Source organism: Sabethes cyaneus, chromosome 2, assembly GCF_943734655.1.
Source record: "Sabethes cyaneus chromosome 2, idSabCyanKW18_F2, whole genome shotgun sequence".
NCBI lineage: Eukaryota > Metazoa > Arthropoda > Insecta > Diptera > Culicidae > Sabethes > Sabethes cyaneus.
The window spans coordinates 186,569,163-186,586,337 of NC_071354.1; the positions used below are offsets into that span (position 1 = coordinate 186,569,163).

The following is a 17,175-nucleotide window of genomic DNA, read 5'->3' on the forward strand; positions in this document are numbered from 1 at the left end:
TATAATGGACTCTTCGATCAATCTGGTTCAATTTTGGCTATGTTCAACATTCTATAAACATATGGACTAAATAACCCACGCATCATGGGATTACATAATTGATAACTCGTTGATTCAATAATAGGGATCAAATGGTTAGTTTTCAATATTTAAAAAAAAATCTTGATGTTTGTTTATTTGGCAAAAATAGACTAACCTCGAAAATAGTGACTGTAGAAGTTAAACTGTTTTTTTTTGCCTTTCACCCCCATTTAAAATCGTGCTTCTCCAAGCATTATTCAATTACAATTTTGACTTTCTTCCTTTGACTAAACTGTTATTCCCACGCATTCCGCAGCACATCCATAACTCGTAGTAAAGTTTCTATTCCGCTGTCCCATCTTCGGCTGCAAGTTTCCCATACGAGGGTTTTTTTTTTGTCTGCAGGAAGTTCGTATGATGGAGCCACATCAAGCTTCTAGCGTAAGCTACACAGCCCACCTACTGGCATCCTGTTGTCTCGGGCAATTGCGAAGTTAGTGCAGCTAACGGTGTGTTGTTGCAATCTTTACAAACATGCACAACAACCACGCATTGGCAGGAAGCCACGGCGAAGCAGAAGTGCCACACACCACGGGTGCCTCGGGCGAATCGTATTTCAATCGTGTGTGAATCTTTTGGCAGTAGCAACATGACCGCTTCAGCGAATCAGCACGTCCGGCTTTATTCTTACAAAGTACCGCGCGTCCGCTCGCTTGCTTACAGAAAGAAACGGAAAACATGATCGGGCAAGAAAAATAATCGCCGAAAAAAGCAACGAACAGAACACCACAGCAGCCACGATGGCAGTGTTGGAAGCTGACTCGGAAAATCAATGCTTCTGTAACAATGTCAATGCCAAAGTAGGATGCTACTGGTGCCTGGCAACCACTGCGCTCCTCGCTGCTGACGCTGAAGAAGCTCCTCTTTCTGATTATCCACCTCCTGGGCTGCTTGCTGGTTGCTGCATGCTTTCGGGTGCGCCCGATTGCTCTCTGTGTGCGTACGCATTTGCTTGCGGATAGCGGAAGGACGAAAAGCGGCTGCTACATAAACCTATATTCGGCACTTTGGCGCTACATTTTTCAGAAAGATAGCATTGAAAATGGTACACCGGAGTCAGTAGACTAGTGGACTCCAGCTCCATCAAACGTAATTAGACGAGAACAGTAGCAGTGCATTATCGGCACACGACAACAATAGCCAACCCAACAACGTGACACGCTAGCTTGAACAAGTGTGCCAATTGGCCATCGGTTGTTGGGACGTGTGTGCATAAGTTTTCACCGAATCTGTGACTGACTGTGCATTGGGAATTCGTCCGTTCGTCGTCATGATACATCATTGTGGGGAATAATCCGACGACGTTTCAGGTGTGTTTCGGTGTGATTACATGAATTGCATATAGAAAAAGTGATAATGTTCCGTGCAGTTCGGATCGAGTGACTAACGTGGTAGCTTCCGTGGTAAGAGTGCATTACGACGTTACGTTTAAAATAAGGTATTAAAACGATACTATAATTGTTAGAAATGAAACTGTGTTTGAAACTACTCAATTCAATTTTTCCAACATGATGGCAGTTTTTTGTTACTGAATAATGTTTAAATGCAGTTGAAAGCATCGTATTTTTGAAATACATTTACGTTTCAAGCTTCCTTTCCAAAAAATTTAAAACTATTGAAACACTAGAGCACTATTTGTTAATAAGAGTTTCGGTAATTTGACGAATTGAATATTATGATTATTAATCATTTTTAATGAGTGTCAGAAGCCTCAACCTAATGAGTTTTACTTGAAGAAGTTGCTAGAGCGTGGTACTGCGAAAGATCATGCGCCTCCTTTTGCTTTGAATTCGGTGGAGGTACCACGTTTACGAGTGGTTAGTGATGCAGGAGCAGGGTGAATAAGGGAGATAACAATAACTAACAAATTTAATCACTACTTAACTTATTGAAAAAGTTTTCAATCACAAACATTCTCTTACTTTACTGCTCTAATTGCGCTGGAAGCAATGTTTCCAAAAAGGAGCGACGGCAGTAACTTTTATCAGTAAGGTGCTTCGGCAAATTCCGGAGTAAAAAGCAACGTATGATTGTTTCTCTCGCAGAGAATAATTAGTAATTCTTTTTTTTTGTTATCGACGGAAATAAAGCAAAAAGCGGTCATTAGGTAACTAATTGTGGCATCTGAAAGATAATTGTTTATTCTTAAAAACGGAATGAGTGGCGTTTTATTTCAAACTCGGATGGGGTCTAATTTTGCGGAATCTGGAAACATTTCGAATCTTAAATTCAATATCACTATAACGTTTTCTATGATCGGAGAATCGGAGACTCGGAGAAACAATGGGTTCTTTCTTTGCCATACGACTTTTATTTGTACAAAATTATGTCATGCGTCTGATTCTTCAGTAGAAAGTCGATGAATAAAATTCCATGAGAGCCCCTAAAATACAGAAATCATGACCCTGCCCGGTGACAAATGAAGTTTATCGTACAGTTTTGGACCAAGAAGTCCCTTAGTTTTATAAAACTTTGAGCACTGGCCTAGTTGACAGACTTTTGAACGAAAACCAGTTACTTAAAAAATTAGAGTTATCCTTCAATTGATATTGAAGAAAACTTCAATATAAATTGAAGGGGTAAAGAGGAACGTTGTACAAACTTAATAAGTGTTGCTTTGACTCCCCTGAGATACTATCAACACCTTTGTTTCATTCTTTCTTCTACCGTTGCAAAAATTAAATTGATGCAGTCCGTCAAATTTTAAAATTATGTCTCTTAATCTATTAGACCATCTGACAAAATTTAACCGTTAGCATAATACAGAATAAGTGAATAACAAATGATGCGACCAAAATGGGTAGGAACTCTTGTTGCGAATGTTTCGCAAGCAGCGATATTTGCCTCTTCGCGTTTTTTTTTATCAGACGTCTCCTAGCGACAGGCATAAACAACTCCGGAATCATAATCCGGCATACAAGCCACGACGGACCGGCATACATTTCACGGCAATAAGTTCCCCGGCGCGCAATCGGACCGTTATTAATTGCGGTTGAAAAATTTTTCACATGGCACAATCGGACTGTCACGGTACACAGTGGGCAGAATCGACCGAAAAACGGAACTTTTTGTTGCCGCTGCTTTAAAGGGGTAAAAAGTGACTTTTCTTGTGTAAAAAATCACGAGAAATCGATTTATGATGGTCTCAACGCACGGAAATGACGGGAAGTAGCCCATTTTGCCCCATTCACCCCTATTTTCTAATAGTTTTAAAAGAATCATCTATACAAACTCTCTCTAATTTGAGATTCTGTGGTTAGAAAAGAAGAAGAACGTTGTGATAAAGATATAGGAACTATTTTATTTCAATTAAATATAATCTACAAGTGTGTTTTGCCCCATTTTACTCAAGGTTTCTGTACTACAGGTGAAATGCCAATTCGATACTTTTATCAGAGAGTTTCAAAAAGGCATGCCTGTTGGGAAGGTTGAAAAAGTCAGAAGATCGAACGACAATCAAGTTTTTAACAAAAATGTCATGTAAAGGAATGTTTTGCTTTGTATTGATAGGAAAAGGAGCAAATCCCAAGCAACAATGTGAGTTTTATTGTACTCTTATGGCGGTTTTCATGATCAATTTTGGTCTTAAATGCCATCATAACAGTGTAATAACAACTAAATTGTTACTAGGAATGTGAAAGTGCTTCGATTTCGTTCAAATTTGGTGTATTTGTTCCTAGTTGAAAAATCTTAGACCCATATTTTTTATTGGATGCTTAGGGTGCCCCTTTCTGAGTTAGGGTGGCTTCAAAAATCGTCATGCTTTCTGATTTTATTTCATTAAAAGCTTCATATCTTTTGAACCACTGAACCGATTTTAATGATTTCGGTTCTAAATGAAAGATATTTCCATCAACTTTTCAGGAAATATATTTGACTGTAGCTTAAAGCATCCCAAACTACAAAACCTAAATTCCAAACAAACCAAACATGATGATTTTTGGAGCCATCCCAACTCAGAAAGAGGCACCCTAAGCGTTCAATAAAAATATGGGTCTAAAACTTTTCGACTAGGAACAAACACATCAAATTTGAACGAAATCGGAGCACTTTCACATTTGCTTCTTTTCCTATTAAAACATTCTCAGATTTTAGTAGTAGTTGCAGGGTAAAGCAACGCAAAACATTCCCTTACACGACATTTCTGTGAAAATTTGGATCGTCGTTCGAACTTCTGACTTTTTCAACCTTCCCAACAAGCATACCTTCTTGAAAATCTCTGGTAAAAGTATCGAATTGGCATTTTGCCTGTGGTACAAAAACCTTGAGTAAAATAGGGCAAAACAGACTTCTAGATTATCTTGCATTAAAATAAAATTGTTCATATACCTTTTTCCTAACATTCTTCTTCTTTTCTAATCATAGAATCTCAAATTAGAAAAAATTTGTGCATGATTCTTTCAAAACTGTTAAAAAATAGGGGTGCATGAGGCAAAATGGGCTACTTTCCGTCATTTCAGTGCGTTGAAACCAGCATCAATAGATTTTTCGTGATTTTTTACATAATAAAAGGCATTTTTTACCCCAAAAAACAGCGGCAAAAAAAAGTTCCGTTTTTTCGGTCGATTTTGCCTACTGTGCGGTGGTAGAAACTACTGTTTTTTTTCGGTCGCGTAAATCACGCATAAAATCTGTGTCTTTTCCCACTGCCAAATCGCAACGGTGGTTGCTGCCTTTTTTCGACTCAACAATAATCAAAAGCAAAATCCGCTTCGTTTTACTTCTAGGTAATAGAATCTTTAGCATCATCAGTTTTAATGGAATGCTTAGTTCAATTATTTTCCGACCTATCCTCGATGTATAATGTCGATATATAATGCATGTTTATGTTAACCCTCTAACAAGTTACTACTTTTTCAACTTTTTTATGAAAACACACTCAAAAGAACCTCAAGTTCTGATTTTTATGCTAAAATAATTATTTAGATGTGTGCTAGGTATAGTTCAATTCTATACCTATAAAAATGAATTTCTGTCTGTCTGTCTGTCCGTACTTTCATTTTAGAATCGAAAACTACTGAACCAATCGGCGTAAAAACTTGCATGTAGGGGTTTTTGGGGCTGGGGAAGGTTCTTATGATGGTTAGAGACATCTCCCCCAACTAAGAGCGGGGCTCCCATACAAATGAAATACAAATTTCTGCATAACTCGAGAACTAATCAAGCAAATAGAACAAAATTTGGCATGTGGGTGTTTTAGGAGACAAGATTTTTTTCTATGGTGAATTGAGACCCCTCCCCTCTTTAGGAGGGGAATTATGACCCCTCCCCCCTTTAGGAGGGGGGTTCCCATACAAATGAAATACAAATTTCCTCATAACTCGAGAACCAATCACTCTAATGGAACCAAATTCGTCATGTGAAGGTTTTTGGAGGCAAGAATTTTTTCTATGGTTCTATGGTGGGGGGGGGGGCTCCTATATACATTTTCTCATAACTCGAGAACGAGAACTAATCAATCAAATGGAACCAAATTTGGCAAGTGAAGGTTTTTGGAGGCATGATTTTATTCTATGATGAATTAGGACCCCTCCCGTTTTTAGGAGGGAGGGTTCCCATACAAATGAAATACAAAATTCTTTATAACTCTAGAACTAATCAAGCAAATGGAACCAAATTTGGCCTGTGGGTGTTTTGGGAGGCAATTTTTTTCTATGGTGCATTGAGAGCCCTCCCCTCTTTAGGAGGGGAATTATGACCCCTCCTCCCTATAAAAGGGGACACTTCCTTACAAATAAAATATATACAAATTTCCTCATAACTAGAGTAATAATCAACCAGATTGAACCAAATTTGGCATGTGGGGGGTTTTGGCGGCAGGATTTTTTTATGATGGTTTTAGTCCCCTCACCCCTGTGGTAGGGGGATAAGGACTTTCATACAAATAAAACAGAAATTTTTGCGTAACTTTAAAACTAAGCGAACTCTAGAAATTTTAGACTCTTCCATAAAACTTTAGTCAATAACAAGGCCACCAAAAACTATCAATAGTAACACTAGATGACGCAGGGCGAGACGGCGGCAGGTCGCGAGTGTTGTTATTTGAGTGTTAATTTGTTATTTATTTTCCTAGGTCTACTGACCTCTATTACTTTCTTTCAGTTGGGTCCGAACGAGCGACAGCGAATAAGGAGAGGATAACCCTTGCGAAATGGTATTCCACGAAACTCTATATTCCGCGTTATGGTCAACCGAGAAGTGGTTCCACAAAATGGTATTCGGCGAAATGTTATATAATCATGGCGAAAATTTTGTGTATGGTTCTGAAGCTCCAAAAGCGAAGGCCGTCTTCTAACGGCCTTACTCGTAAGAGGGTTATATGATTCCTTCTTTACTGTAATGCCTTCAAGCTGGATATCGCTTGCAATTATAAGAAAAGTTGAAAGCTCTATGCCTATAGGCATTAACGCGAGTTTGACGTTTGACGCATGTAGATTCAACTCGAACTTTTGATGCTGATGATTTCGTATATCGAGGCCCAGTGGGAGCTGAGACGAATTGAATGCTACTATTTAACAGATGAATAATTCATGAATTCAATTCTTCTAATATTTTAAAAAGTAGTCCTGAAAAGAACTTTTTCGATTTTCAACCCGCTGCGCTGACGCTAACACTAGAGTTTAATGAGAAATAAGCCCTCAATTCGTATTCATGATTAACGATGATTGCTTTGTGTGGTTTTATTAGTGAGTTTTTTTGCTCTTTTTAAACGTAGTACAAGAGATGCACTAAGATAAATGATTATTTATCTTACCTTATTGTATCTGAGGGGCCTGGAAGAAAAGCTTGTTTAGAATCCGGTTGGTCCGGTTGTTGACTCTCATTATAGCTTGATTCATTCCGCAAATCGCACTGTCTAGTAAAAATAGAACGGACTACAAATCTACAAGTGTTGCCTAAGTCAGGCATGGGCAAAAAACCGTAGCTCATGTGTAGGTGCCTCATATTTATCCTAGTTGACCGTGTGAGTAAATGAAATTGAACTTGCTGACATTTGCCTTACGCACACATCGTCGCGCGATTGGTTCTTACTGTTGGTATATTTTGCACGTTTGTTTTTACTTTTACCCGTAAGCCTCAATAGAAAAGGAAATACGAAACACTCCCAGATAACACAAGATCGTAATAGAAAGTCCTCATCATGTTAGTTTTACATTGGAAATGCATAATGATAAGAGTATGTCAAAGCGAAATGTACAATAAATTGTTTTGTAGTCGTGCGTGTTGTCATATACAACTTATGACTGTGAATTATATAGCAGTATAGTTGATTGTAACATTTAGTTCTATCTTGATTGCATATCGAGGAGTGTTAAGTTGCGTGTTCCAAAAACTGTTGTATAGAATGCAAGATAGAATTACAAATGATTGTCAAAATTTTTGCACGTATATTGCCTCCACTTTGGTACTTATATGTTCTTATGTGGCGTGAAATATAACTTTTTCGTGCGGATATGATTTCGTATCTCTCAGTTGCAACCTACTACACTGCGCACGATCACTAGTGTGCCTATGCCTAGATATAAGTAAAAGGTGAAGACAATCTACCTTTCAGAAGAATGTTTTAGAGTAATTGTGGGATGGCAGATCTATTATTACTTATCGAAAAAATACCGGCCGATTCTAAAATCTGGACTTTGCAATTTAAAATCAAAGTTGAAATTGGACCAGAAATTAAAGTTGAAATAATATAGAAATCGGACTTATCATATTTCATTAAATTATACATTGATGTAACTAGGGGGGGGGGGGGGGGAGGTCTAAGCCCCCCCTAGGAGACATTTAGCCCCCCTTAGAAAAATTAGCTGGATTTTTAAATTTGAGAAAAACTATTGTTAGATACTTTACATAATAAAAACTTGAGAGTAATTTTTATATGCATCACAACTTTATGTTCCCATATATCAATGTACATTTAATTTTAATATGCCAAAGAAATAAAATGGTCGAAAAAATTCCGGAGGCTATAGCCCCGCTTAGAAATGAGTTCAAGCTCCAGCAATGAAATTATAACTAAATTGAGCGCAAAATTTTACTTCAAACTGAACATGGACACGATGTTTAATTTGAAATTAAATTGACATTTTTGTCTTATTCGCTCATATGTTTTTAAGTCCCGTTTTTCTTCTTTTTGTTTCCCTTTTTTCTCGTTCCGAATACATTTTCCTTAAATTTTGCACTCATTTTCCTCCCGTTTTTCCTCTTTTCTTCTTGTTTTCCGTTTCATCTTTCTCTATTTCTTTTTATTTCCTTTCCTTCTCTTTTTCCGTCTTCGTCTCTTCCGTTATTCCTCTCTTCGACCCTCCTTCTCCGTCTCTTATGTCACGTTTATATTGTTTTTTGCTTCAATTTTCTCTTTCGTCTCCGGTTTCCTTTTATATTTCATTTTTTCGTCTTTCTCCCTTCCGGTTAGCTCGTTTTTTCTGTTTTTCTTCCCATTTTATATGCCAACTTAAAATACCCAAGGAACATTCAAGGTTAGTCAACAGAAGTTTTCTGATGTTCAAATTTGTTTTTCACCCCCGCTGGGTTACCCTTGACGATCACCGAAATTTTCAAAGCGGAAACTGTTGAATGTATAAACAACGTCGATGGTTGTTAACCAATCGTTCCGCGCACTTTTGTTCTACAAACAGTGAAAACTAGATCACCTATTTTAACTCACCTTGGGAACATTTTTGTTGTATAATAGCTTATCGAGCACTTGTTCCACCACTAGTATTAGCAATCTAGTAGTTGAATAAACTTCTTTTAAACAAAAGTGTTTGTTGGGTACGCTTGACTTTTGCACGTTTTCCTTGTTTCCTCTATCGATTTTCTTTTTTCTCTTTCTCACTATCATTCTTTTCCCTTTTAATTTCTCTTAATTCCTATTCTGTATTATGTTTTTTGTGCCGTTTTCCCTCATTTTCACGTTACTTTTTTCCCTTTTTCTGCCCGTTGCTTCCTTATTCCCTGTTTCTCTTTTATGTCCTGTTTTCGCCCTTTTCCTGAGTCCTGATTTTCCTTCGTTCCTTTTTTCGAGTTTTTCTTGTTTTTCCTCATTTTCTGGCCCCCTTTTCCTTTTTTCTGTCTCATTTTTTTTTGTAATTTTCTGTCCGACTTTCGACTTTTTTCTTTTATTTGGTCCCGGTGTTTGTCTTTTCTTCGCTTTTTAACTACTTTTAAGTGTGTAGGGCGCTATATCTCTGCATATTAGCGTTGGCAGGAGGACATGCTTATCAACTTAGGGAATCTATTGGCTCGTTTCATTGTGCCTGATTTTTATTTTCAGGTATAATAAATTCAAGTTTGACACGAGGTTTTCGAGCTACCGTAAATCTCGCATGTGAATAATATTTTTCGATATAACTTAACAAATTATGGTTCATTATGAGCACTATTACCATTACATTAAATTTATAAAAAAGGTGTATTTGTGATCTTCATTTTTGTAATTACTAATTACATCAATCCGAAAAAACACAATTACTGGCTTTGCAAGAAAATTTTCCAATATCCAAGTTAGTCTAATAGAACCGGCGCGTACATACTGAGTACCGTTTCGTATAATAATTTAGCATCGTTTGCTTTCGTGTCTCGTTCGTTGCATTCTTCCGACAGCGGTTTAAAAACAACAAGGTCATTTTGAATTCACTTGATTGGAACAAAAACTATATCGTGTATTTCAGTTATTTCAGTTATTTATTATTGAATTCAAGATCTTTTCTTACACAAATGTAGTATTTTCTTTATACTTTTAAGAAAAAATACGGACAAATAATTTTTGTCATGGTTTCGAAGGAATTTTCGAACTTTTCCTGTAATATGACTCATTAGGCGGCGCACACTTTCTTCGTCCATCGTTTGGCTATCTATTCCACCAGGTCTTCATCTGATTGATGTCTTTGACAACTTTTTCCTTTGCCTTGAGACTCCTCTTCATGATTGCCCAGTATTTCTCAATAGGGCGGAACGAGGGGCAATTGCGTGAGTTAAGGTCTTTCGGAACAAACTGGACCCCATTCTCTGAATGCCATTCTTGAACGACTTTGCTGTAATGACAGCTTGCCAAATCTGGCCAAAACATTACGGGATGGTGGTGGGATAGAATGAACGACAAAATTCGTTTTTGGAGACACTCCTTTTGGTACAGTTTCGACGTCCTTGTCTTATTTTTAACGAAAACTTTCACTTTTCTGCCACAGCTGCAAATGCCCTGCTAAATCATAAATTTTCGTATAAATTTGCCGGCAGAAACAAATTTAAATTTGCTTGGAACATCCGCCCGAGCTGTTGTCAAGTAAAATTTTTGACCTGACATTTGCACGAAGTCAGCCTTGACATAGGTTTCATCGTCATAGGGTCATCAGTTTCATCGGCATAGGGTCATCAGTAGACTTGGTCGTACTTGGTTAGTACCCGGTCGTATAACTTTCGAGCACGAATTTTGGCCAAACTATTCTGTTTCATTGTTCGGTTTGGCTGTTTGCTAACTCGATACGACTGGATTCCTTCCCGGATTCGAATTCCCCTCACGGTACTATGAGCAGCATCGAATTTTCTGGTTAAATAACGGACCGACAGATTGGGATTCCAAGAGCGCCGCAATATGAGCAAAAGTTTGTTCCAATTCTAAATCCACTACCTGCTTCGCAATGGTCACGTAACTAAATACGTCCAAAAATCATATGCGAGCTCGAATATCTGTGATCGCACCACCTGCCTCAGTGGATCCATATCAATTCCTTTCCACTAACAACAACTCCCCTCTGTGACACTTGTGGATGATGCAGAGGATGTCTCGGTCTCTAGTAGCAGCAAGTGTCGGACTAATATTCCTTTCCCTCCCAAATTGAAATGCATGGGCGTGGCTAATCACTAGCTTTGCTATTGATCATCACAAAGAATTAAATCATCAGAAAATGCACATAGAGAATGGTCTGCTAAACCCAAGCATCAGGTAACTCATGGCCGGTCAAACTATACTATAATATGCTGTGATTTTTTTCGCTTTTCAACTCCTTTTCTATCCCATTTTTCATTTCTGTCTTTTCCGTTCTTCCTCTTATGTCTTGCTTAATCCCCTTTTTTGTCACGTTCTGTTTTTTCGTATATTCTCTACTTTGTTCTTTTTTGCTGTCCACTTTTCCCTCCCATTGTTTGACAATTTTTTTGTTTTTGTTTTTTCCGTGTCAATCAGATCATTGCAAATTATTTTCAAAGGTTTTGTCACCCTCTCTTTAAAATTGGCTTTAAAAATTGGGAGCAAAAATTGTTGTATCTGAGTAAAAATTTTTTGTGTAAAATTAATCAATCGTCTGTGCCCTCTATAACCTAAAAACTCGAAAAATGAGTATACGGAGTGTTAACGTTTCTAGCACAAAATCGAAGTAGAAGTTCAAACAGTGCACAATGGGCCTAAACGAGCTCGTAATCCTAAGTATTAGAAGCCGCTGGGGTGGAATCTTACAAGATGCCTATTCTCACGTAAAAAATGCGGGAAATCGATTGGTGACGATTTCATCCTGCGCAGACTTCGGGAAGTGGTCCATTTTGCCCTATTTTCCCTAAAAATCACGATGAAAGCTAATCAAACAGTATAAAAACTTATTTGCCGCCCGTAAAACGAACTCAAATAGCTTCCAAATTTTGTCAAAACATCAGAAGAATCAAATCCCATCCATTCCATACTGTGCGAAATGCAGGTATAGTCCATTTTGCCCAATTCACCCCTAAATACATAGTAAAACCTAATTAGAGCGATAAAAACTAATTCAAAGACAGGGGGATAAACTCGAATAGTACCAGTTTACTCGAAAGATATCAAGAGAGTTGTTTGTCATCGATTTAGTTGCGTGATGAATTCACAATCGGTCCGTTTTGCCTGATACTCTCCTAGATCTACAAACACACATTTCGACGATGGTGTCTTTGGAGATCTTTTGGTCGCATCTTTTCAAACTATCAAGGTAATCTCATATTCATCTATCAGGGTGGTACAAACTTTTGTTGTTTTGTATTCGTCCAAAAAATTTTTTTTATTCAGAAAAATTATAGAACACACTAAAATGAGCAACTTTGCTGAATATAGTAACTTATCTATCTTTTGCTAGTTGCGAGATATAATGATTTATTTAAAAAGTACACTTAAAAATCAATTCTGTACAATAACTCCGCATCCAATTAATTTATTGCTTTCAACTGTTCTCCGAAGTTATTCAGTATGATAAAATACACATTTCTTTTGAAGGTTGTATTTGCCTTTGAGTTAGTTTTAATTGCTTTAATTAAGTTATCTATGTATTTGGGGGTGAATTGGCAAAATGGACTATTCTTGCATTTCGCACAGTATGGAATGGATGGAATTTGATTCTTCTGATGTTTTGACAAAATTTAGAAGCTATTTGAGTTCGTTGCACGGGCGGCATATAAGTTTTTATCCTGTTTAATTAGCTTTTATCGTGATTTTTGAGGAAAGTAGGGTAAAATGGAGCACTTCCCGAAGTCTGCGCAGGATGAAACCATCACCAATCGATTTCCCGCATATTTTTACATAAGAATAGGTATCTTGTAAAATTCCAAACCAGCGGCTTCTAATAGTAGGGATTACGAGCTCGTTTTTGCCCATTGTGCAATGTTATGGCCGAACAGCGGTAAAAAAGTTTTCCTTCGATTTTGTCTCTCTTTTAGCAGGTTTTTGCCACTAGAATTTGAAACTGAAACTGTATTTACGCTAAATAATTTATTTATCGCAAAAATAGTGGTCAATTAGATTAAAAACAACGGACTTCTGGGTTACAGAAATTTTGTTTTACATTAAATTTTACAGAGAAGGTAGGGCGTGTGCCCCACTTTTCCCCAGCCTAAGTACGCCAGTGCCCACGCTGATCATCGAACTCCGAGGTACTTTTATGAAGCTAGCGTACGCGATACTAAGTGTTCCCGAAGTGATATAAATTGATACCGTTGAGCGTGCAAATATTAGGCACGGCAGCACTGTACCGAGTAAAATAAACTTCGTATGGTTTTTCATACGTGGCGTGCAGTATAAAGTGTAGGCAACATAATTATCTCTCTTCAGCAAAAAAATCATCAATTTCTGAGATGGCTTTTTTTGGGAAATCGATTTTTAGCTTTTAAAATACTTTTTATTTTCAGTGTAGGAAATAGTTTTCATTTTTTCAGTATTTTTTATGAAAATTCAGAATGATTTCTGAAAATCACTCATAAATAATTTTTTTGCAGGTCCTATCGTTTTTGAGTTAGATTTTTTATTAAAAATAGAGAGAAAAAATTTAGCCTCTTCCAAAAGTTAGTTGATACTAATTTTGGAAAAACTAGGTATGCAAAATGACTTATTTACATGAACTCTTTACACACACAGAGTTTCATTGAATTCTGAGAAGGTGTTGCAAACTCCATAGACGAGTTGGCGTAAAATCCGTCATAAATTGTACTTACTTTAAATCTAAAACTTAATAACGATGGCGTTTGAAGGCCTGAAAAGTATGTAGACTAAGCTGTGTAGTGCGTATTGGATAACAAACAAAAAATAGCGAATTCGGGTCGCGTTATCGTAATAAAAATTAGATTCCCTTCAAGTTCTGGTAGAATAATTTTAACGACAACCGGGGCCGCATCCTGCAGGATAGTAAAACCGTCCAACCGCTTCGAAAAACCACCTAGACAGGAATGACAGACATAAGAAAATAAATCTATGTTATACAGATTTTCTGTGCTTTTTGTAGTCACATTTTTTCGATCGAAATGTCATTAAAATGCTCTCCTTTAGCTACTACCCGACGGCTCCCAACTGACGAGTAAGCCAAGAACTACAATTCGTCATCTGCCACCATAATCTAATAGAGCTTCGAATAATTATCCTAAGCTTAGCTAAGTAGACAATCAGGTTCTCTGGATCCCGACTAAAAGGTTGGCTTTTGGAGTGCTATTCTGTGGCAGCTATACGGCCATACAAAAACACATAATTAAAGCGACATAAAGCGGCAGACAATTGTGCCCGCTCGACGAGTTGGCGATTGTGGGAAGTGGAAACTCCCACACTATTTTGCTGCCGTTGCTGCTGCTGCTTCCGGTGGTTCGCCAAAGGAGCACTTTTTCTTTTGGGCTAGGTAAACGAACAATCCCAACGAAAACAAAAATCCGTTCTAGATTTTGGTGTGTGTTTTTTTCACACAACCGGGCCGCCGTTGCGGTGTTGCGTTGGTTAGTGGAACCAGCAGCGTGAGAAAAATATTTAACCAGGGACCGGGTAGTTGAATGCTATTCGTTCAGTTCAACTTTTCCGCTTTAGGATTGTTGTGTAAAAAGCATGAAAATTAATTGCATTCAAGTGTGTTATTATAGCATTATTGTCTTTGGAATATTTGTTTTACCAGCGGTGGATAATGCTACAACTAACTTGGGTTTGTTTGTTTATTCTAAAAAAATTGAATTTTTTTGGCGAGCTTCCATCAATTGTTAAAGGTACAGTCTTTTTAAAATTACGTGCCTTTATTGTGGCAAGCAACTAGAGAAATACCGAGTAAAGGTTTATTACCTTTCTTTTATGTCTGCTGGGAGTAAATTTTCCAATGCGTGAAATTGCGGAAACAATAGAAAAAACAATGCAATAAATAATAGCAAATTACGTTTGTTAGCGTACTTCCTTGGTAACACCTCGTCTCAAGCAGTTTTTTCTTTTCTTTTCAGATTCGATAAAAATGTATCTTTTTCTGGCCATTCTCGTGTACAAATGCAGCAGCTATTTTTCCTGTGCGGAGTATGATCCAACCGATAGGAATCAGGCGGAAACCGACCCAAGCATCCCGTTCCGTTATGAGCAGGATATGGGCGGTGATTATCCCAACGAAAACGGTAACGGTTTAGTGTTCGAATTCAGAAGAAGTATTAAAAGTGACAACACAGAAATTGAGGCTAGACGGCGGAGTGCCCTCGATAAAAATTTCATGCGTTTTGGTCGGGCGGATCCGAACTTACAGCGAGTTTCCCGAGCCAGCAAGCAGGCAAATTTGATGCGCTTTGGCCGTGCGGATCGAGGTTTTCTGCGTTTTGGTCGATTGCCAAACGATGTGCCATACTCACTGGTGCACTATGAAGATTTGAACCATCAGACAAACAAAGACAGCCCCGAGGATGACAGCCAAGAGGACGTACCCTCCAAACGGACACCCAATTCGTCAGAGGAAACTGGAGTGAGTGAATCCAGCGAACAACTGAAACCAAAGCAACTTGTATATTACCGACGCGATTCGCCGAAAAATCTTATGAGATTTGGCAAACGAGATCCAGATGAAAGATTTGTACGGTACGATCGAGCGAATTTAATGCGTTTCGGTCGAGCGGGAACCGGAAATGCGGTGCCACGCGCAGGAAATCTACTTCGATTCGGTCGGGCAAATGGGAATCTGATGCGATTTGGTCGCTCCAAAGGCAATCTCATGCGTTTTGGTCGATCTGATCCGCACTTTTTACGCCTGATTAAGATGGACAACAATTTTATGCGATTCGGTCGATCCGGTAAGATGGCGGCAAATGTAACAAACAGCAACGGAACCGCTGCCGCCGATTTTCCTGCCCTGGCAGCTAATGAGGATGGCAGTAAACGCGTAACGGAATACAGCCGGATAGCGTCTGAAAATTCGCCTTCCAATTCCGACGAGGACTATGAAATTCATCTCCGTGAGGAGGACATTCTTGCCCCGATGTACGTTGTTAATAACTAACTCTTTTCTTATCATTTACCGGCGTTTGGTTGTTCTACTCGTTTAGCAGTGCAGATTGACGTAATTGGGCTCGCAAAATCAGATTGGTAATAATTAAAACACGTTCAATATCACATTACTTCACCCCGATAGCGAACGGTAACAAATAAGGCTGGGATTATCAGTCTGATTTTGACGTGACCCAATTGATTCCGGGGCTGGGAGGATCTCAATTTTAAGAATGATTGATATTACCAATAAAGAAAAACCAGATGAAGTGATTCTTACTATTTATCTATATTTATAAATTTACAAAGTAATTGTAGTCGTTATTATCATTATCATCTAGGTCATAGTGATTTAGCTATAAATCAAGATAAACAACAACATATGCAAGAGCAAGCGAAGGGTATTTTGTTAAATCGAAGCAGAATCCGAATTCCATGACGCTGATTATAATTTTACAAAGCTGTTGTTACTTTTATTTACCGACCCATTATCATTTAATTTTTCCCTTTTTTGATTCCGGCGATCTCGTCAATCAGTAAAATATTTAAATAATTACAATCATCGCTGTTATAAAGAGCAAATCAATACAAAACCGTTATTATTTCTACTTAACACACTTATTTCAAACTCTTTAAAATGCCTCGTTGGTTTAATAAATCGCAATATGTGACTAGTAGAAGCAAGCTGAACATTCTCGAAAATTGTCCTTCTGACGGTGTGTTATTGCGAGCAGCAACTGCTGCCCATTTAACTTTTAGCGATTCATCAACTTTCCCATGGCGTCACCGAGGGCCATGCCAGCGTACTCCAGGAAAAAATAGACAAACTCGACGGCGCTAAGAAAACTGCATCCGAGAAAGAGAGCAGCGGCGCCACCGAAAGATACTGAAACAAAACACCAAACAACCGCACAACAGCAGCATATTATTATCAGCAGTTTATCAGGCTACAGCACCACCACCCAGCTCAACCCCGTCCCGGTCCCGGTCCTGGTCTCGGGCCGGTCCGGCTACTCACCCACGAGGTCGCTCAAACTGAACAGGACACTGCGCTTGATGCGACGCTTCGGAAACAACATCTCAACCGAGATGTGGCCGTTGACTTGGGGGAAGGTCTGTGGATCAAAGAGGGGTTCGGTTTATTGTTTTTCGTTGATTTTAACTTTTGACTCAGCATATCCAATTAACTTACCGTAACTTTAGCTGATCTCATGGTGAATTTGGTTGATTCACACTGTTCCATACAATGACACTTGCTGTAATACCATTCTTGGATGTGGTTCGATAAACAAATCATTCCTCGGGCGTCACATTTATTAATGCTCGCTGTGGAATGGAATTTATGTAAAACTCATTAAATAAAAATGCCAACACTCTTG

At 38.3% G+C, this 17,175-nt stretch overlaps 1 protein-coding gene across 1 annotated transcript; it reads left to right on the forward strand.

Moving 5' to 3' along the window:
- Positions 1–821: 821 nt before the first annotated feature.
- Positions 822–15,809, forward strand: LOC128736446 (FMRFamide neuropeptides). Its single transcript, XM_053830930.1, has 2 exons — positions 822–1,017; positions 14,776–15,809. Exons 1-2 carry the CDS (start codon positions 822–824, stop codon positions 15,807–15,809), a joined length of 1,230 nt encoding a protein of 409 aa, XP_053686905.1.
- The last annotated feature ends 1,366 nt before the right edge of the window (positions 15,810–17,175 follow it).